Source organism: Doryrhamphus excisus, linkage group LG22 (genome assembly GCF_037039965.1).
Source record: "Doryrhamphus excisus strain RoL-2023G ecotype Guam linkage group LG22, RoL_Dexc_Guam_v1.1, whole genome shotgun sequence".
In the NCBI taxonomy this organism is placed as follows: Eukaryota; Metazoa; Chordata; class Actinopteri; order Syngnathiformes; family Syngnathidae; genus Doryrhamphus; species Doryrhamphus excisus.
The window spans coordinates 2,231,054-2,253,656 of record NC_136378.1 but is presented as its reverse complement, the minus strand read 5'-3'; the positions used below and the strand labels follow the sequence as shown (position 1 = coordinate 2,253,656).

General features: G+C 38.1%; 1 protein-coding gene across 2 annotated transcripts in view; it reads right to left on the bottom strand.

Annotated features, from left to right (window-relative positions):
* spock1 (SPARC (osteonectin), cwcv and kazal like domains proteoglycan 1) overlaps nucleotides 1–22,603 on the bottom strand; it is an 83,125-nt gene that overhangs the window by 5,650 nt on the left and 54,872 nt on the right. For both annotated transcript variants that reach the window (XM_058063045.2, XM_058063046.2), the window contains exons 4-9: nucleotides 19,827–19,941; nucleotides 16,069–16,201; nucleotides 10,943–11,063; nucleotides 2,469–2,588; nucleotides 1,980–2,201; nucleotides 372–434 (exon numbers count right to left, since the gene is read on the bottom strand). In XM_058063045.2, the coding sequence (XP_057919028.2) occupies nucleotides 372–434; nucleotides 1,980–2,201; nucleotides 2,469–2,588; nucleotides 10,943–11,063; nucleotides 16,069–16,201; nucleotides 19,827–19,941 (774 nt within the window). The remainder of the gene's footprint in view (nucleotides 1–371; nucleotides 435–1,979; nucleotides 2,202–2,468; nucleotides 2,589–10,942; nucleotides 11,064–16,068; nucleotides 16,202–19,826; nucleotides 19,942–22,603) is intronic.

The following is a 22,603-nucleotide window of genomic DNA, read 5'->3' as shown; positions in this document are numbered from 1 at the left end:
CCCGGATGGTGTAATGGTACGTTCCCCTTTGGGTTGTGTAAAGAAGGCAGGAAGGGCATCTGGCGTGAAAACCAAGCCAAAACCATCCATGCGATTGACTCGCCGTGGCGACCCCTGACAGGGAAAAGCCGTAAGCGAAAGAAAAAAAGAAAACAAGGGCATGCAGATGAGAAGTAGGGTTCTTTTGTGCATATTAAAGATAAATAAATGTACTTTACAAAGTAAACGTATACTAACGTATTCTACTTCAACATTTTCTCCAATGACATCAAGGACAGCGAGCTGTCATTCACACTCTAAAACGATGACATTCTTTCAAATGTGGTTTCACATTAATATATGCTGATGTGTGTGCTGTCAATCAAACTGACCTATGTTGCTCTTCCTTCGACTCGGATTCTGGATCCTGCTCTTCTCCGCTTGACAAGGCAAACCTACATGCAAACGACATGGTTTCATTAAATAACAAGGACACGTGTCTTTAAAACCATGTGTACTTTTTACCCGGCAACATCATCATGCATCTCTAATTATTGTCATTTTTTTCCAATATTCCCAATTAAATGCAATAGACATGGAATAAAGAAGAGGCATGTGACTCAATGACTTTTTCACACATTGTCGTCAATTTGTTTAAAATTGCTTGTGTTTAAAATAGTATCTGACATCTGTTCACTTAATATTATTACCCTATTTGCCAAAAGAGGCAAATTGCTTTGCTCCTTCTGGATTGCCTGAGACGAGGAGGGGGAAAAAAGCATTTGTCATCTATTTCTGCTACGTGTGCAATAACGCTCCTCGAGTAGCGTCACAAGGGTCGAACCGAAATGCAGAGTGAGCATTTTGTTGCTTTAGTAGTATCTTATAATTATTGTGTGAGTATTTCACTGGACTGTGCTGAGTTCAGCGACGGGAGAAAAAATTTCAATTTATTTTCCATAGCAGGGGTGTCCAAAGTGCGGCCCGGGGGCCTTTTGTGAGCCACGGCACATTTTAAAAATATAATTTATCAAAAAAACAACAACAGAATTAGCAACTACAATAATAAAGACATGTTGTAATCGAACAGGAACAAGTTGAAAAAAAAAATAGTGAAATATTGAGAAAAAAAAAACATTCTGAAAAAAATTAATTTCAGTAGCATATAGTAGAACTCATATGGATTTTATTAATTTTTTTCCAAAACGGTAACATCATGAAAAACAAACAAAACAACAAATAAAGCTGACTTCAGGCAGAATCCACCCTGGTCTGGTCGCCAGCCAATCACAGAGAGTTCTAATGTTACAGGAATAAATGAAGATATTATGGGAATAATGTGCAAAGTGGGCCTTGCATCCTTATATTATTAGTATATATTTCTGCTACGTGTGCAATAACGCTCCTCGAGTAGCGTCACAAGGGTCGGAACCGAAATGCAGAGTGAGCATTTTGTTGCTTTAGTAGTATCTTATAATTATTGTGTGAGTATTTCACTGGACTGTGCTGAGTTCAGCGACGGTTTACATAGCAGGGGTGTCCAAAGTGCGGCCCGGGGGCCTTTTCTGAGTTACAGCACATTTTAAAAATGTAATTTAACAAAAAAAAACATATACAGAATTGGCAACTACAAGAATAAAGACATGTTGTAATGGAACAGGAACAAGTTGAAAAAAAAATAATAGTGAAAAAAAAAAATTCTGAAAAAAATTAATTTCAGTAGCATATAGTAGAACTCATACGGATTTTATTTATTTTTTTTCAAAACGGTAACATTATGAAAAACAAACGAAACAACAAATAAAGCTGACTTCAGTCGCCAGCCAATTGCATTCTAATGTTATAGGAACAAGTCAATATATTATGGGAATAAAGTGCAAAATGGGCCTAGCATACTCCCATTTTTCACGACGTGGCCCTCGGGGGGGGGGGGGGGGGGGGGGGCGTTTGGACACCCCAGTTCTACCAATATGTGCCAAAAACCAATCCAAAAACGGTACCTTCAGGCTTCTGGAAGCAGTAGCACCACTCGTTGTTTGACAGCTTGCCGTCCTTGAAGGAGTCGCAGGAGTTGAACAGCGGCTTCATGCACACCTCGTATTTGTCCATGTAGATGGCGCTCAGCTCCGACTCGTCAAGCAGGAGGTCAAAGTTCATGTCTAGTTTGTTGAACATCCAGCCCAGTGAATCTTTGCATATGGGCAAGATGCTAGTGTCGAAGTCTAAAAATGTCGGAGAAACAAACATGCGGACATGTGAGAGAGCGTGGAACATGGCGGGGTGCTTGTGTGTCTTGTCTTTGACAACGAGCACACTGTGTGTGTGTGTGTGTTATATGTGTGAGCTGTGTTGAGGCATGTTGACACGGGCAGAGAACAGAGCGGGGTCGCTGTCAGCATCGCTAGCATCTCTCATGAGGATCAGAAAGCTGTGGTAGAGAAACGGGCACACACACACACACACACACACACACACACTGATGTACTCACGTCCATTGGCTGAGTCTGAGCCGTCAGAGGATTTGAGGTCTCTGTTGGCATCGAGGTGAAGGACTCCAAACCAGTCCTTGAGTCTGGCAGCCAGACTGTGGAGCTCTGCATCGTTGCACACTACACACACACACATATACACACACACACACACACATATATACACACAATATATTCATCAGAGAGGACAGTATCGACTGAGAAAAATGTATAGAATATTCTATTCTAGTGTTCATCAAGGTAATTTAACGTAAATAAATCTCTCATTAATGCAATTTGTCCTTCAATGTTTTGGACTGTTTTTGTCTGTGCTCTGTTTTTAGCCTTGTTTTTAGCCCTGAATGAATGTATGAATATTGTATTTTAATACATCTTTTACTCTGTTTTTGCTCAACCCTGGACTGGTGGCCAGCCAATCACAGGGCACATATAGACAAACAACCATTCACACTCACATTCATACCTATGGACAATTTGGAGTCGCTAATTAACCTAGCATGTTTTTGGAATGTGGGAGGAAACCGGAGTACCCGGAAAGAAAAACCCACGCATGCACGGGGAGAACATGCAAACTCCACACAGAGATGACAGAGGGTGGGGAAAGACAAAATAAGAAGCCAAAAAGTTACCACTTCCACACAAAATAGGAGGAAAACTCATTCATTCATTCATTTTCTACCGCTTATCCTCACGAGGGTCGCGGGGTTGCTGTCTTCGGGCGACAGGCGGGGTACACCCTGGACTGGTGGCCAGCCAATCACAGGGCACATATAGACAAACAACCATTCACACTCACATTCATATCTATGGACAATTTGGAGTCGCTAATTAACCTAGCATGTTTTTGGAATGTGGGAGGAAACCGGAGTACCTGTGGAAAACTCACGCATGCACGGGCAGAACATGCAAACTCCACACAGAGATGTCAGAGGGTGGGAGAACGTTACCACTTCCACACAAAATAGGAGGAGAACTCATTCATTCATTCATTTTAGACATAGACATAGACTTTCTTTATTGTCATTGCACAATAACACAGCAGTGAAATTGCCAACGAAATGTGGGATTGAACACGGGTCTCCTAGCTGCGAGGTCTGCGCGTTAACCACTCGACCACCGTGCAGTTCCATAATTTATTTATTTAGGTATCTATAATTATAATTTATAATTATAATTTATATTATTTAATATAATATAAATAATAATAATAAAACACTATAATACTATAAGAATAATATAATAATATAATATAAATAATATAGTATTTAATAACACATCATAGTCAAGCACAAAACAGCAATCATTCATTCAAAAATGTAAACAAATATTGTGTTTGAACCTCAATGTGGGGGGGGGGGGGGGCGAATGTACCTATTGGGGCCCTATCGGTGTCCAATATGTTTGGGTTTCTTTGGGAATTGATTTGAGGCTGCCAACCATCGGGTGCAACAAGATAAACAACGTTGGGTCAAAAGAGCGATTCCTCTCAGAATATTTCAGTGAGTCCATCTGCAGCCGAGATAACGTTTCAAAATACAAACAACTTAGAAGGATCCACTTCCATCTCCAAAAACTGAAAAGAAAAACCTCTCTTGATTGCTTTTCATTCCGACGTTACTTCGTTGTCCAGCATTCGTTCACGGAATCACTTTGTAGCCATTTCCCATCATACGCCACCTTGCTCTCCATGCATTTCCTGAGCGTCACACCTAAGGAACATTCATCACAGCCGCCTGGACCTATCTCACCTTCCGTTTCTTTCCTCAACTAAATTGCTTTGAGTGCTTCATTTCCCATCTCTGCCCTTACACACGTCGCCGTATAAACTCCAGAGATAAGTGCTTCTGTGTCTGGCTTTGATATCCACTCGCCGTGTCTTCTTCTTCCTCCTTCCCAGATCACCCTCTCCACTGTCTGCTACCTGCACGGCAACGCCAGTCTCAATGGACCCACTTCGGTCTTTCCCTTGGTATGATGCTAATTTCTTCATTTCACACTTCCATTTTTACAATCAGTAACTGTTACATTTGTTCACTTCCTGCTTTCTATAATACAGTTAAAGGTTTTTTTTATTTATTTTAAATAATGTACCTCATACCTAAGTACGAGCATAAATGAAAGGAGCATAAGCTCTATCTAGCGTATGGAACATTTAAAGCTGTTCCATAGAACAACGGCATGAACAGAGTGAGCCCTTTAGTCATTTGTACGGCCTCTTTGTCTGGGTGGGTGGAGGCGGGGCTGCTAGCGTACACACAGAGTGCAGAAGGGCGTAAAGTACTGGAAATTATGGTAATGGTAATGGTTTAATTTCATTTGAACATGCATCAGATTACAATTGAATGCATCACATAATCAGTTCACAGTTCCACATGTCCAAAAGGAGTAGGAAGAAGCAAAGCTTATTAAATCCTACCCTTCTATCTGGTACTTTTACAATCAGTAACTGGTACATTTGTTCACTTCCTGCTTTCCTAATATATTTAAAATAAAAATAAAAATAAAAATAAAAATAAAAATAAAAATAAAAATAAAAATAAAAATAAAAATAAAAATAAAAATAAAAATAAAAATAAAAATAAAAATAAAAATAAAATAAAAATAAAAAAGGAAAGCAGGAAGTGAACAAAAGTATATATATAGTCCTTTAGTTATTGGATGACATTTTTAGGTAATCCAATACTTCTCTACAAGAGAGGAGAAATATGAAAAAGAAAAGCTGGAAATAAAAACATGTATGCAACGCGGAGTGCGGCTTGTTGGCAGTTTCTCATGTGTTTTTTCCGAGCCACAACATCGGCATGAGTGATTCAACGCGTTAAGAGGGCTTCTCATGGGTGAAAAATGGAGTGCAGTACTTGACAGGCAGAAAACAAGTCAACACTCCGCCGTTATTGTCCAAATACCTGGCAACACAAGCGAGTCGCTTTGGAGCGACTGGCTCCGAAGCGTCAATATTTAGTGTTAGCGCCATAGTCCATCATTGCCTTAATCCTCTTGGGCATGGAAAAAAAAATACAGATGAAAAATAAGAATTCAGGAAGAAGTAAGATGTCATCCCCCCTAATGATTATTTAATTAGTACTGCCGCTGAATGTATGTCGTTTAGGAGACAGAGTCTGGAAGACGGTGAGTCTTCTTCACCTTGAGACGCCGGGAAAAACTAAAGCATGAGGTGACACTTCTTAACAAGCTACGAAGAGATAGGAGGACGGCGGGTCAGTTTCATTAAAAAGATACAACAGTGTGTTGGATTTAGTTTGACCTTTGACACCGGCACAATCTCACAGCCGAGATAATGATCAGGAATACGCTGCTCTTTTACAGGCGTTCAACAATCCCTCCTCCCGATGCTATGACAACACTCAACATTTATCTGAGAATTGGACACACATTGTATATTGTAAGAATAGCCTACTAGAATGGGAGGGGGGTACTGTCATAATTCCAACTGGAGATGTAGTCGCTTTTTCAAATTTTTTTTGTGCTCATTGTGTCAGACTAATCACTGATATATACCGTATTTTTCAGACTATAAGTTGCACTTTTTTCATAGGGTCTCAAACATGCGGCCCATGGGCCAAATGTGGCCCGCAGGACACTAGTTTGAGGCCCCCACCTTGATATGAAAGTTTAATGTTAGTGCAGCCCGCGCAAGTTTGATATGGATGCTGTATGGTATCATGTACCCAGAAAAAATTATTACGTTTGATTAATGTTCATGTTAAAGGTTAAATAACTGGTAATAGTTATCCTCCCTATCCGTGTGGAAGTGGTAAGTTTTTGGCTATTTAAGTTTAAAGGAAATAACTTGAAGGCTACCTTTTTGGGTCGCTAGCTCTCTAGTTTGCGAGTTAGCATGTGTCTCAAGACCCGGCAGTTGCGCAATATGTTGTAAATAAAAAGAGAATAAATGTGACTATGATGAGTTTAATGAAATAACAGCAGCAGCAGGATGACACAACAGCAACTACCAGACAAGCCAAACCAAAGACAATGAAGCCACAAAAGAAAGAGCACACCTGAACTAAATAGGGAGTGTGAAATTAGAGACAGGTGCGTCAAATGAGCCGGGAGAGACAAAACGGAAGAAGAACAAGACAGGAAGTAGCTAGAAAATAAGGACATGGACGCCCACATCGGGACATTTTCTTCCTAATTATGCATTTTTGGCCTTGTGCAACTTATACTCCAGTGTGACTTATGTATGTTTTTTTATTCCTAATTATGCACTTTTGGTCTTGTGCGACTTATACTCCAGTGTGACTTATGTAGGTTTTTTTCTTACTAATTAAGCATTTTTGGCCTTGTGCGACTTATATTCCAGAGCGACTTATGTATTTTTTTTTCTTTCTAATGATGCACTTTTGGCCTTGTGTGACTTATATTTCAGAGCGACTTATGTATGTTTTTTTCTTCCTAATTATGTATTTTTGGCCTTGTGCGACTTATACTCCAGTGCGACTTATGTATGTTTTTTTTTCTTGCATATTATGCACTTTTGGACTTGTGCGACTTATACTCCAGTGCGACTTATGTATGTTTTTTTCTTCCAAATTATGCACTTTTGGCCTTGTGCGACTTATACTCCAGTGCGACTTATGTATGTTTTTTTTTCAACCGAATTATGCATTTTTGGTCTTGTGCGACTTATACTCCAGTGTGACTTATGTATGTTTATTTCTTCCAAATAATGCAGTTTTGGCCTTGTGCGACTTATACTCCAGTGCGACTTATGTATGTTTTTTTTTCAACCGAATTATGCATTTTTGGTCTTGTGCGACTTATAGTGTGACTTATGTATGTTTTTTTCTACCGAATTATGCAGTTTTGGCCTTGTGCGACTTATATTCCAGTGCGACTTATGTATGTTTTTTTTTCAACTGAATTATGCATTTTTGGTCTTGTGCGACTTATACTCCAGTGTGACTTATGTATGTTTTTTTCTACCGAATTATGCAGTTTTGGCCTTGTGCGACTTATATTCCAGTGTGACTTATGTATGTTTTTTTTCTACCTAATAATGCATTTTTGGCCTTGTGCAACTTATACTCCAGTGCGACTTATGTATGTTTTTTTCATCCTAATTAGGCATTTTTGGCCTTGTGCGACTTATACTCCACTGTGACTTATGTATGTTTTTTTCTATCGAATTATGCACTTTTAGCCTTGTGCGACTTATATTCCTGTGTGACTTATGTATGTTTTTTTTCTACCGAATTATGCAGTTTTGGCCTTGTGCGAGTTATACTCCAGTGTGACTTATGTATGTTTATTTCTTCCAAATAATGCAGTTTTGGCCTTGTGCGACTTACGTATACTCCGGAGCGACTTATAGTCCAGAAAATACGGTACACGTATGTAAAATGTCAACGTTTGTTTTTTGTCTGCACCATCACAATTCAACGTTTAACATTAAAGATAAAATAAGTACAAAGAAAGCTTTTCAAGCACAATAAATCATTTCTGGTTTGTAAAATATAACGGGTAAAAGCAGAGCCCAATCGATCAACCTCTGCCCTACAAAACCTCACAGTTTCAGGTCACGGGAGGTTGCAGGTGACGGAACATTAAGCCTCAGTAATGGAAAAAAGGCCAAGCCAAAAAGCTAACTCTTTATCACCCGAATGAAAGTGTTTGTCTTTTTTCCCCTCAAAAATTCTCCCAACTTCCTGCTTCAGTTCCTGTAAATAAATCCACTAACCGCGTTTATCTTGTTCAACGCTCACATTCTGTTTCCAACTATGGAAGCAGTGGACCCGTTCTCACAGAACATGGCGGCGTATCACGGGCCATTGAAGAGCTCATTAAGGTGCGTTTCATTACCGAGTGCCTTTCTAATTAAGGTGATAGTTTATGCTAAAGAGACGTTGTAATTAAGGCTGTACCGTTAGATGTACGTGTAGCTTAACAATCTCAGGGTGGCACATACGTACACTACACAGTACTTATCACGCAGCATCACATAAAAGCAAATTTGAGGAGGGTATATGATATATATATTTACTTTCAGATGGTTTGAATCCACATTGTTTGTGTGCATGTGTGTGTCGCATCTCAATGTTTACTGATTCTTCCAAAGGTTCAAACTACTAACTCTTATCATCAGAATGCAATCTGGCACACACACACACACACACACACATGCACACACCTATAGCGCCAGCTCCATCTGTTTACCATTCTGAGCTGATGTGAGATCGTATCAAGTTAGGAGACAACACAGTCACACACGATGATATTCAGTAAAAAAAAAAAAAAAAAAAGGGAATCTGGGAACGTGTCGGAATGGGGGACATTAAGAACGACTGCATTTAAAAAGCCAACTTACTGAGTGAAAGGAGAAACCCACACAAATAGATTCTGTTCCCAGAGTCCCACTGTCTGCAATCCATACATAAGTAGACCTCGGTCTGTTAGCTTTCGATATCGCTTAGCCGTGAAAGCAATTAATTCTATCCAATACAGCCTGAGCTAGCTAGAGCACGGGTGTCCAAAGTGCGGCTACTGGATCATTTTTGCCTCATTCTCACCGAATGATGAAAGATTAACAGTGAAAGAAGCTGGGATAAAAGATACACCATATTGTTTTTTTGTATGATGAACATTGGGTGGCACGGCGGTTGAGTGGTTAGCGTGGTTAGACCAGGGTTCAATTCCAGTGTGGAGTTTGCATGTTCTCCCTGTGCATGCGTGGGTTTTCTCCGGGTACTCCAGTTTCCTCCCACATTCCAAAAACATGCTAGGTTAATTAGCGACTCCAAATTCTCCAAATTGGGACGACAAGGAAATAAAATCATTACTGAACATTGTTAGCTCACGAGGTCGTACTCGTATTGTCACGTTTTTATCTACTTCAGCCTAAAAACGAAACTTGAAACAGCTGCACGGTGGACGAGTGGTTAGCGCACAGACCTCACAGCTAAGAGACAAGGGTTCAATTCCACCCTCGGCCATCTCTGTTTGCATGTTCTAGGTTAATTAGCAACTCCAAATTGTCCATAGGTATGAATGTGAGTGTGAATGGTTGTTTGTCTATATGTGCCCTGTGATTGGCTGGCCACCAGTCCAGGCTGTACCCCGCCTTTCGCACAAAGACAGCTGGGATAGGCTCCAGCCCCTGCGATCCTTGTGAGGATAAGCGGTAGAAAATTAATGAGTTTTCCTCCTATTTTGTGTGGAAGTGGTAACTTTTTGGCTTCTTATTTTGTCTTTCCCCACCCTCGGCCATCTCTGTGTGGAGTTAGCATGTTCTACCCGGGTACTCCGGTTTCCTCCCACATTCCAAAAACATGCTAGGTTAATTAGAGACTCCAAATTGTCCATAGGTATGAATGTGAGTGTGAATGGTTGTTTGTCTATATGTGCCTTGTGATTGGCTGGCCACCAGTCCAGGATGTGGGCTCCAGCACCCCCCGCAACCCTCGTAAGGATAAGCGGTAGAAAATGAATGAATGAATGAGTTCTCCTCCTATTATGTGTGGAAGTGGTAACTTTTTAGCTTCTTATTTTGTCTTTCCCCACCCTCGGCCATCTCTGTGTGGAGTTTGCATGTTCTCCCCGCGCATGCGTGGGTTTTCTACGGATACTCCGGTTTCCTCCCACATTCCAAAAACATGCTAGGTTAATTAGCGACTCCAAATTGTCCATAGGTATGAAAGTGAGTGTGAATGGTTGTTTGTCTATATGTGCCCTGTGATTGGCTGGCCACCAGTCCAGGGTGTACCCCGCCTCTCGCCCCAAGACAGCTGGGATAGGCTCCAGCACGACCCTCGTGAGGATAAGCGGTAGAAAAATGAATGAATGAATGAGTTCTCCTCCTATTTTGTGTGGAAGTGGTAACTTTTTGGCTTTTTATTTTATCTGTCCCCTCGCCTCTCAAGACAGCTGGGATAGGCTCCAGCACCCCCGCGACCCTCATGAGGATAAGCGGTAGAAAATGAATGAATGAATGATGAACATTCTTAGGAATATTAATAGAAGAGTACACGGATGGATACGGCAGACAGGCAGACAACGGATAGACTGATGTAGGGAGTAAGACTCCTCATCCTCATCATCTCCCAACTCCCACAACGGGAAAAGGGAGGAACTTTGTAACAATAACAATCCATCCTTTTTTGTGCTGCCCCACTTTAGATTGCATTTCTCCGTCGGAATCTCTCCATCTATCAGACAAAATCCTATTTTTATGACAAACAACAAGACACACAGCCTCACTCCATCACTGCTCGCCGTAGCTGTCAGAGACATGGAGTGAAGAGGGAAAAAAAATAATACGAATGAGCGAAGCGGGGAGTGGAAAGCAATGGGAATGCTGAGAATATTTTTGAGGGATCACTACAAAGTACGAGGAAGCAGCTTGAGTTCAAAAATGGCTGAAAGAAACGATAAACTCAATTCAAGTTGATTCAGTTCTAGTTCTACCCGCTGCTCATCCCTGCCATGACAAGCAAAATACGGAATGTACTCACCGGTCCTGTCGGTTTTCCGTGAGGGTTTGCTAAGCGCCGGTCCAGGCAAACACGGACACGCTCCATCGCATTTCACGGAGATCATCTTCCCAGAGAGGCAACTCTGGAATTCCAGCTTACACTACACGGACAAAACACAATTTGTTTGGAATTCACATGCAAATAAAGCGGAACTTTTCCTCATTTAGCCCATCCAAAAGGGTCGGATGAAAACCAAACCCGATCTTTTGTCACCAAATCCAGTCAAATATCTTAATTTTTATTTTTCTACACAAAATAAGATGAAAAATAAATAAACAAATCAAGAATAAAGGCAATCAATCAGTAATAAATAAATATAATAATAATAATAATAATAAAAACTTAAGAAACCACATATAGTTGGTGGGTAGACAAATGATTTTTTTCAGATTAAAATGAACAAAGCATTATTAGAGCCCTGTAGACATGACAAAACACGACTATAGTCACATTTATACTTTTTATTTACAACATATTGCGCAACCGCAGGGTCTTGAGACACATGCTAACTCGCAAACTAGAGAGCTAGCCACCTAAACGGTAGCCTTCAAGTTATTTCCTTTCAACTTAAATAGCCAAAAACTTACCACTTCCACACGGATAGGGAGGATAACTATTAACAGTTATTTAACCTTTAACATGAACATTAATCAAACGTAATAATTTTTTCTGGGTACATGATACACTAACATTAAACTTTCATATCAAGGCGGGGGCCTCAACTGGTGTCCTGCGGGCCACATTTGGCCCCCGGGCCGCGTGTTTGAGACCCCTGTAGTAGACATTCTAAAAAAAGAACCGGGATATAACTTTTCCCACTTTAATGATGCCGCCGGTGATGAAAAAAAAATCTATAAAAAAAAAAATATAAAATTATTTATGGGGCTTAAAAACATTTCAAAATAAAGGCCGAATGACGCCACTGGTTATTGCGTCAGACCACTTGGTGGTCCAAAGTAACCCACGGTTTGTCAGTGTCTGCAATGTGGAAGGCTAGTTGCTACATATTGTATTTCAAAACTCATTGAAAAATTTTTTTGTATTATTTTGATACGTTAATATGGTGTTTATTGTTATTTACTAGCAAAGGAGGGTGATTGCGTGGATTGTATCCAGAATGAGCGTCCATGCATGGACTTGAGTATGAGAATGTTGTCTGCGGGCCCGTTCACCTGTGGTGTCGTTGTAATCGTGGTGTGTAGTCTATTTAGGCGCAGGCCACAAAAGGCCCGCGGGCCGTCATTTGCCCACCCCTGCTATAGCCCAATGTCATGTCTCTAAACTTAAAACTGACTGCAGTCATTCTATACCAGCCAAGAACGGTCGCAGAATCTTCGTGTTAATTTGTACGTTTCGATATATCTCAAGTGCGGACATCCAGTCGCCGATTTTTAGGAGGTATGCCGCTCACTTCCTGCCAGCGCCGAGGGACCGAAATATTCAAGGAGAGACCAGACGAAGAAAAGCAAGGCTAAGAAATCCCTCAGCTCTCTGCAGCAATTCAACCCGAGTCTCCCAATGCAGGACGCTTTGTCGTGTACGCGTCCCGAGCTAATCCATGCTACATTATTACCGCTACATTACACACCCCTTCTCACTGCATCATATTAAATACACAATACTTCGTAGTATCTCCTGATACTAGCCTCGGCACAGCGGCTAAAGTCAAGTCTATTACTTCGCTGCTCCGACTCGGGTGCTAAAACACAGTTTCATTAAAAGCACATTAACCCCCGGAGATGACAACGATAAAGATTCACGGGACGTCTCCCACGTGTGCAGCCTGTGACTGAGGGAGGTCATCTATCCATTTCCTGGACTTCCTGGCTTACTGTCTCCTTCCCTAGACAGCTAATTCAATATGTGGAGCGCTGCAGAGGCTCGGGGATTTTTATCAACATATGGAATTAAAAGGTGGGCTCCATTTTTGCTTCCACGTCAAAACAAACAACAAATTTAACAAAGTTATGACGCAACGTTCAGATGTATCGATTTCAGCATTTTTTTAAATCATATTGTTGATTTGCAACGTCACCGCAACATATACTGAGAAGTATTGCATTACAACTCATGCAAAATTATATGTTATGTGTACACTTTTAAGAAAAGCACAATGAAGAAATATAAGAAATATTTATAATATATAAGATATATTATATATAATAAAATAAAATATTATTATGTTATATAAAATAAATAAGAAATATTTAAATCAAGAAACAATACAAGCAGTTGATGTTAAAAAAAAATTAAAATTAAAATTAAAATTAAAATTAAAATTAAAATTAAAATTAAAATTAAAATTAAAATTAAAATTAAAATTAAAATTAAAATTAAAATTAAAATTAAAATTAAAATTAAAATTAAAATTAAAATTTTCGACATGTGGAACTGCGAATTGATTATGTGACAAAAATAAAATAAATAAAAAATAATAATCATTAAAAAAAAACGTAAACTATATTATGAAAGCAGGAAGTGAACAAATGTAACAGTTACTGATTGTAAAAGTACCAGATGGAAGGGTAGGATTTAATAAGCTTTGCTTCTTCCTACTCCTTTTGGACAAAAGAAATAATAAAATAAATATATAAATAAATAAAAACTTAAACTATATTAGGAAAGCAGGAACCATACCAGCCAGCGTTGCCAGATTCGCTGAGTAGAAGCGGCTTTGGGTTTGCTTTATGGTAAAGATGCATGCAAATTCCCAGCTTTTTTTTGTGGTTTTGGCTTTGTTTTGTAACATAGCTTGTAATTCCTACGTCCGCTGTTGTTATACGCTTGTTTTCAGACAGCTAGTGCCTTGTTTTTTCCTGGTAGACCTGGCAACATGTCAGCTGCAAAGGTGCATGTCAGGGATTTTCATTGATGTGATAACGTCGAAGCAAAAAATGTCAATGTCACACATGTAGTTGCATTCTATAGCGCTGTTATAAATGATTATAATGATATATTTTATATTATTTATTATTAGTAGCACTGTCAAGAAACAAGAAGATGAGATGGGCTTCTTTTTTGTTATGCACAGCCATGTTCTGCAAAATTCAACACAAAGGCAATTTACATAATCCATCTCACTTGTCATTATTTTTTAGAAGAAAGAACAATTCCTTACTCCTCACTTGGCCGAGATGAGATTTATTCAGTAAATGACTTTTCTGAAGCAGCCCACCTTTTGCATTAGAGGGTTTGTGCTGCGGTGAAGAAGAATAGAATGTCACCGGCCATCTCGGCGTCTCAGCGAGTGTCTATATGGCTTCTTAATGGACGCTTCAGCTCACGGGAGATGAATGAAGACTCCTGTATCAGCAAATCTTGCCCTTAATCAGCTTCGGCCGAGGTACATTTTTGCATACTTTCAGTGCGGCTACTTCAACGTCTGCCCGTCAGGCCTGCAGTCCGTCTTTGTCAGCAAATAGTAGAGCAAGTCATTAAAAAAGGGTCACAAACTATATAAATATGAAAGTATGCATTTGAAATTGATATTGATGTTGATTTAGTGTTACTAAAATTGTTCCTAATTAATCCCGGGTGGTCATGGTACACGTTGCAGTGTTTCGTCGTAGGTTTGATCCCTGCCAGGAAAGGGCTCGCTGTGGCAGAAAGTGAAATAAAAAAGTTGTTTGTAATTTTCCTCTTTATGCAGAATTATTGATTTGTTGGCATCCTATTCAAGTGGTGGGTGGCACTGACAAGCTAACGTTACCTTCACTTCTATCACTTCTGGCCCGCTAAAATGTTCTTAAACCCCACAAAATAATTTGATATTTTTGATTTTTTATTGATTTTTTTATTTTTTATTTTATTATACAAATTATATATATATATGTATATATTTTAAATTTGTTATATATATATATATATATATATATATATATATATATCATCATCATAATCGTCATTAGACTTCAGCCCCCCTTAAAATGTTCTTAAACCCCCCAAAATAATTTGATATTTTTGATATTTTTTATTGATTTTTTAACATTTTATTATACAAATTATATATGTATATATATTTTTTCTTTTTATTTGTTTTTTTAATATTTATATATATTTTTTTATCATCATCATAATCGTCATTAGACTTAAGCCCTCCTTAAAATGTTTGTAAACCCCCCCAAATAATTTATAATAATTTTTTATTTATTTTATTTATTTTTTTATTTTATTGTACAAATTATATATATATATTTTAATTTGTTTTTTTATATTTACATATATTTTTTATCATCACCATAATCGTCATTAGACTTCAGCGCCCCTTAAAATGTTCTTACACCCCCAAAATAATTTGATATTTTTTATGTTTTTTTATTGATTTTTTTTAATTTCATTATACACATTATATATATATATATATATTTTGTTTTTTTAAATTTATGTATATATTTTTTTATCATCATCATAATCATCATTAGACTTCAGCCCCCCTTAAAATGTTCTTAAGCCCACCTACATTTTGATATATTATTTATTTATTTATTTTATTTTATCTTTTACAAAAAAAAAATCTTTGACAAATTTCATATAATAAGGCAAAAGCAGGCTAATAAGAAAGCCAATAAGCAGGCTAATACTAGCCTAGTAACAACCAGAAGAATAATAATAATGATAGTAATAATAATAGGCTAATTAATAATATAATAATGATTATTAAATAATCGATGACTGTCCACTGGACAGAATGGTTGCAGAGCTTGAGCAGCGGTTTTGCAGTATAGATTGTGTGTACTTGTGTGTACTTGTGTACATTTAATGGTAGCCTAAAACAATTGAGTATCTCTACTAAATCTGTCCAAAAGTTGGAAAGTTATATGCCGGTTCTTGTTCCTTATTTGGTTTTTGGATTTTTATGAATGTCTACTATATTCATTCATATCCATTTTCCAAGGAGACGAGAGAGCTCGGTTTTCTGGCTTGAAGCTCCTTGACATTTTGTCAAGAAGGAGGAAAGATTCAGAAGTGGTCGGAAGGCCAGGGATTCAATCCGGTGGCAATTTTTTTTAATCCCGTATATATGAAACTGTCATATAGGACCGTAGTGACATTTAGAATCCAAACAAAAGCAAAGCAAAGCAAGAAAGATGTTGACGGCATCTTACCTTAGAGGAATAGGTGTGTCCGTCGGACCCGCATACTGGATTCGAACGCGGTGCTGAGCACAGTTTGCAGCTCCCGTGAGGGCCGGTTTCAAGCCTGTGCTTTTGGCCCAAGCTGCCTTTCCGCGCTTTCACGCTGCGTGACAAGAAAACATCAAAATTCAAAAAATTTTTAAAATTCAGAATTTATTCCGGATAGGATTTTTTTTTTTTTCTCCAAGATACCAAAGCTTTTTGGCGGACAACCACTTTGAGAACATTTATCTTAGAAAACTTCGATATTTAAGCACGACAAAGTGGAAAAAAAACAATAACACAATAACAATAACACAATAGTAATACTCTAATATTGTGTGGTGATGACTATAATATAACACACAAAAAGATGGTTTGATTGACACTGACCGCTCTAAAAACACAGCAAAACACAAGCTAGCAATTAGGCATTAAAACCCATAATATTCCGACATGTGTAGAAAAGTGTCGGAAAAAAATGGGACTGACTTCCTGCCACTTTGTCACGTTTTTCCACAGTCAAGACATTTTTGATAGTGGAAACACTCTCCAGTAAGACATTCATTCCGTACGAGGTACATTATTTAAAAAAAAAACAAAACAACAAAAAACAAACTGTATTATGGAAAGCAGGAAGTGAACAAATGCAACAGTTACTGATTGTAAAAGTTCCAGATGGAGGGGTACGATTTAATAAGCTTTGCTTCTTCCTACTCCTTTTGGACATGTGGAACTGGGAACTGATTGTGACAAAATAAAAAAAATAATAAAAAAAAAACTTGAACTATATTAGGAAAGCAGGAAGTGAACAAATGTAACAGTTACTGATTGTAAAAGTACCAGATAGAGGGGTAGGATTTAATAAGCTTTGCTTCTTCCTACTCCTTTTGGATATGTGGAACTGTGAACTGATTGTGACAAAATAAAAAAAATAATAAAAAAAAAACTTAAACTATATTAGGAAAGCAGGAAGTGAACAAATGTAACAGTTACTGATTGTAAAAGTACTAGATGGAGGGGTAGGATTTAATAAGCTTTGCTTCTCCCTACTCCTTTTCGACATGTGGAACTGCGAACTGATTATGTGACAAAAATAAAATTAAAAAATAATAATAATAATTAAAAAAACTTAAAGTATATTAGGAAAACAGGAAGTGAACAAATGTAACAGTTACTGATTGTAAAAGTACCAGATGGAGGGGTAGGATTTAATAAGCTTTGCTTCTTCCTACTCCTTTTCAACATGCGAACTGATTATGTGACAAAATTAAGTTAAAAAATAATAATAATAATAATTAAAAAAACTTAAACTATATTATGAAAGCAGGAAGTGAACAAATGTAACAGTTACTGATTGTAAAAGTACCAGATGGAGGGGTAGGATTTAATAAGCTTTGCTTCTTCCTACTCCTTTTGGACATGTGGAACTGTGAACTGATTATGTGATGCATTCAATTGTAATCTGATGCATGTCTTATTTTCCATGGCGAGAACAACAAGATTAATTTGTGTTTTGGTATCATGAAGACTCTAAACGGCAGATCACCATGACTAGACACGTGTCGACTACAAGCACAAAAGAGAGGTCTGGAAAAAATCTCTTTTTGTTCTCTCCCATTGCACTCTGCTCCGGCCCCCTGCTGAGATCCCCCATGCTGCACTAATTTGGAAAAGCTCTAATTTCATGGTACTACAGCCCCCCCTCGCAGCAGGACAGAGGTGGCTAAGAATTAACACTGGAAAACCTCTATAGAGCTTTTTGAAGTGTGGCTAGCTGCTCGCTTATGTAAATTGTTGAAAGTCTTTAGTATTGCAGTACAAGCAAATATTGTAGTAAAAACCGAGGAAGGGATTTTGTGATGGTGATGATGATGGCTGCTTTGTAGTTCGTGTGACGTATTTATTTGGTATTAGACCGACCACAAATCCGAATCAGAAATTGTTTTATTATTTTTTTATTATTTATTTTATAGGTATGATCATACACATACTAGGAATTTGTTTTGGTGAAGTAAGGACAGAAAAACGCTCCACAATTCAAGTTCATCATTTATTAGAAAACCCATCTATAAAAATCTAAACTAAAACTAAAATCTCTTACCATGCTGTTAACTACTCCCTTCACAGAGCAGCACAAACTGGGTCTAACAAGGACACAAAAACGCTGCACAATCCAAGTTCATCATTTTATAAGGCCAATAGATTATTAGAAAACCCATCTATAAAAATCTAAACTAAAACTAAAATCTCTTACCATGCTGTTAACTACTCCCTTCACAGAGCAGCACAAACTGGGTCTAACAAGGACACAAAAACGCTGCACAATCCAAGTTCATCATTTTATAAGGCTAATAGATTATTAGAAACCCCATCTATAAAAATCTAAACTAAAACTAAAATCTCTTACCATGCTGTTAACTACTCCCTTCAGAGAGCAGCACAAACTGGGTCTAACAAGGACAGAAAAACACTCCGCAATCCAAGTTAATCATTTTATAAGGCTAATAGATTATTAGAAAACCCATCTATGAAAGTCTAAACTAAAACTAAAATCTCTTACCATACTGTTAACTACTCCCTTCAGAGAGCAGCACAAACTGGGTCTAACAAGGACACAAAAACGCTGCACAATCCAAGTTCATCATTTTATAAGGCTAATAGAGGATTAGAAAACCCATCTATAAAAATCTAAACTAAAACTAAAATCTCTTACCATGCTGTTAACTACTCCCTTCAGAGAGCAACACAAACTGGGTCTAACAAGGACAGAAAAACGCTCCGCAATCCAAGTTAATCATTTTATAAGGCTAATAGATTATTAGAAAACCTATCTATAAAAGTCTAAACTAAAACTAAAATCTCTTACCATACTGTTAACTACTCCCTTCAGAGAACAGCACAAACTGGGTCTAACAAGGACAGAAAAACGCTCCGCAATCCAAGTTAATCATTTTATAAGGCTAATAGATTATTAGAAAACCCATCTATGAAAGTCTAAACTAAAACTAAAATCTCTTACCATGCTGTTAACTACTCCCTTCAGAGAGCAGCACAAGCTGGGTCTAACAAGGACAGAAAAACACTGCACAACAAGTAGACAAATATCTGAGAGCGTGTAGTTTAAGACAAAGATGCCAAACAATATCATGAAGTGGAAGTACCGGTGCCACTCAAGACTGCAATAAGATTTTCAATAACGTGTACAATACAAAAGTATTTAGTCACTGCATTAAAAATGATGGAATATGAACGTCTAAAATGACTTCACGGTTCGTAGCTTAAGTGAGGGATGCGTTGCGATAGTACAGATGATGCAGATTGCAGCGGAATCATTTGATGCATTAAGCGGTAAATTGGATGTGTTATTAATTCAATACCAAGGGCAAGAAGAATCAAAACAAATTGACTTGAAGCTAATGACTTGAAGAAATCAATTAAACCCGGTGACAAAATGCAGGGGGGCAAAAAAAAAATTACTTTTCAGATGTTTGGGAATCATGGAGTCTTGAAATGAATCATTTGAGGAAAAAAAAACCAAAACATTAAATTGGGATCGTTGCAAGGCTGAAAGAAGAAACTAATTAGAGGTGATAGTACACAAAGAGTGTACAAATAAGAGTATTGTTTGACAAGAATGAATTGGTATTGAATTCATTTAAGCTTTTCACTGAAGCGCATCGGCGTCAAACATGGTGGCATAATAATCATCACCCAACCAGTAATCGTCACCCAATGGCGGCGCTTACCTGTGCGCCGGCTTCTTGTGATTGGTGCAGATGGCGGTTTGGTAGTCGTGGCTGACACACACCTTGCGAGGGGGACAGCGCACTTTCAGACAGGGGTCCTTTGTCGTGTCGGGACCTTGAGAGGTAGAGAAGATGATGATGATGTCATAACTGAGGTGCGGGATATGCGTTCTTAACCCTCGTTTTGTGTTAGCGTCAGCACCGACCCGATTTACATTTTAATGCATAAAAAGAATCATATAACATTCGTAATGGTAATGGTTTAATTTCATTTGAACATGCATCAGATTACAATTGAATGCATCACATAATCAGTTCACATTTTTCTGTGTAATATCCTATAAATATCACAATAGTTTTAAGCACATTTTCGGAAGTTTGTGTTGAGAATATCCGGACTTTGTGCCGCGGGAGGGTGCAGTAATGACGCGACTCGCTGTGTCCGTCTTTTTAATTGGCCAAAAAAACAAAAAATGTTGCTTTGAGGAAGTTTCCAGTGCAGGCAGAGAATTGGGTTGCCAGGCGAGGTTGAAGCCTTCAGTTTCACCTAGCATAAAATATCCCTCCATGACTTGTACGTCCGTATCGCATCGACGGATGGAGTCCGACAGCCAGCCTTACCGCGACCTTTGACATCACCTTTGAAGTCATTGCAGACCAGCGGAGTCATTTTATGTTTCAAATTGATTCAAAATGTGGCACATATAGACAAACAACCATTCACACTCACATTCATACCTATGGACAATTTGGAGTCGCTAATTAACCTAGCATGTTTTTGGAATGTGGGAGGAAACCGGAGTACCCGGAGAAAACCCACACATGCACGGGGAGAACATGCAAACTCCACACAGAGATGGCCGAAGGTGGAGAAAGACAAAATAAGAAGCCAAAAAGTTACCACTTCCACACAAAATAGGAGGAGAACTCATTCATTCATTCCTTTTCTACTGCTCATCCTCACAAGGGTCGTGCTGGAGCCTATCCCAGCTATCTTCGGGTGAGAGGCGTGGTCCACCCTGGACTGGTGGCCAGCCAATCACAGGGCACATATAGACAAACAACCATTCACACTCACATTCATACCTATGGACAATTTGGAGTTGCTAATTAACCTAGCATGTTTTTTGGAATGTGGGAGGAAACCGGAGTACCCGGAGAAAACACGCATGCACGGAGAACATGCAAACTCCAAAATGTTGGGTAAACTAAATAAAACTAAAATAAACTAAAGTTCTATTGTTGTAATTGGTAGTTTTATAGTCTATAAACATTGACATTTATGATAAAATAGTCCATGATGAAAGTACCACTAACTCACAAAAAACATTATTTTTATGAATGTAGCATTTCTAATACTATGCTAGCGACATTTCAAATGTAAACAGTTTCCTCGCAGCATGTAACATTTTGGAACCCGTGTACATATATACATATATTTCTTTAAAAAAAAAACACCTAACCTTTAAATATTGCCCGCCTTGTCTTATTCCGCGGTGGTTGGAACAAGATGATACGCCAGCCTTTCCCGGTGATAGGCTGCCATATCATGGTGTCTTTCCATCACTCGGTTATTTGGAAATGTCCTCACCTCCATCTATCAGTGCCATGGAAAAGCCATCTTATTTCACTTCACTTCAAAATAACTTTATCGCTACAGGGGAGTGACAGATGAAGGCAGCGAATACGGGAAGAAGAGTTACGAGGAAGGCAGAAAGGTCGTGGTGGTGGTGGTGGTGGGAGGGGGGGTTTGGGGGGGGCTCGTATCCAGTTAACGGAGGACAATTAAGGATTAGTGAGTGACCTCAGCTTGCAGACAAATTGGAAGTCAAGACAAAGCCTTACACTTGAGGGACTTAGCCAAACATAAAATAGCCAAACGCTTAGAACATGACACGGAGGAGACAATGACGCAGACAAAACTTACTCCAGAACTTCAAAACTTCATTAAATGAAGCTCGGAAAGTTGATGTTTTTTTGGAGCAAATGAGGTTTTTAAGGATTTGGATCTTTGATCTTTGAAGATGGGAGCACAGGATATAATTACTACCAAGGGTACAGAATTGTTTTTTAATCGTGCTATTTAAAGGTGAAGTAATGGTAATGGTAATGGTTTAATTTCATTTGAACATGCATCAGATTACAATTGAATGCATCACATAATCAGTTCACAGTTCCACATGTCCAAAAGGAGTAGGAAGAAGCAAAGCTTATTAAATCTTACCCCTCCATCTGGTACTTTTACAACTTTTACAATCAGTAACTGTTACATTTGTTCACTTCCTGCTTTCCTAATATGGTTTGTTTTTTATTTTTATTTTTGTTTTTTTTTATTTGAAATAAGAATTTTTTGAAGTAAAATTTTTTTTAATTAATTTTTTTATACTTTTTTTTTTTTTTATAAAATTTTTGTCACGTACCGAAGTACGGGGTGAAGTAAGCTACATTGTCAGATGCAAAATACCAACTACAAGGCAAATCATAACATGGCTATAATCCTGCTGTTACATTTGTTCACTTCCTGCTTTCCTAATATGGTTTAAGTTTTTTTTTTTTTTTAATTTTTTTATTACATTTTTTTAAATTAAAAATTTATTTAATTAAAAAAAAATTTTATTAAATTTTTTTATTTTATTTTATTTTTTTCACGTACCGAAGTACGGGGTGAAGTAAGCTCCATTGTCAGGTGCAAAATACCATCATAAAATCTAAAAAATCATAACATGGCTATAATGCTGTTGCATTTGTTCACTTCCTGCTTTCCTACTATGGTTTAA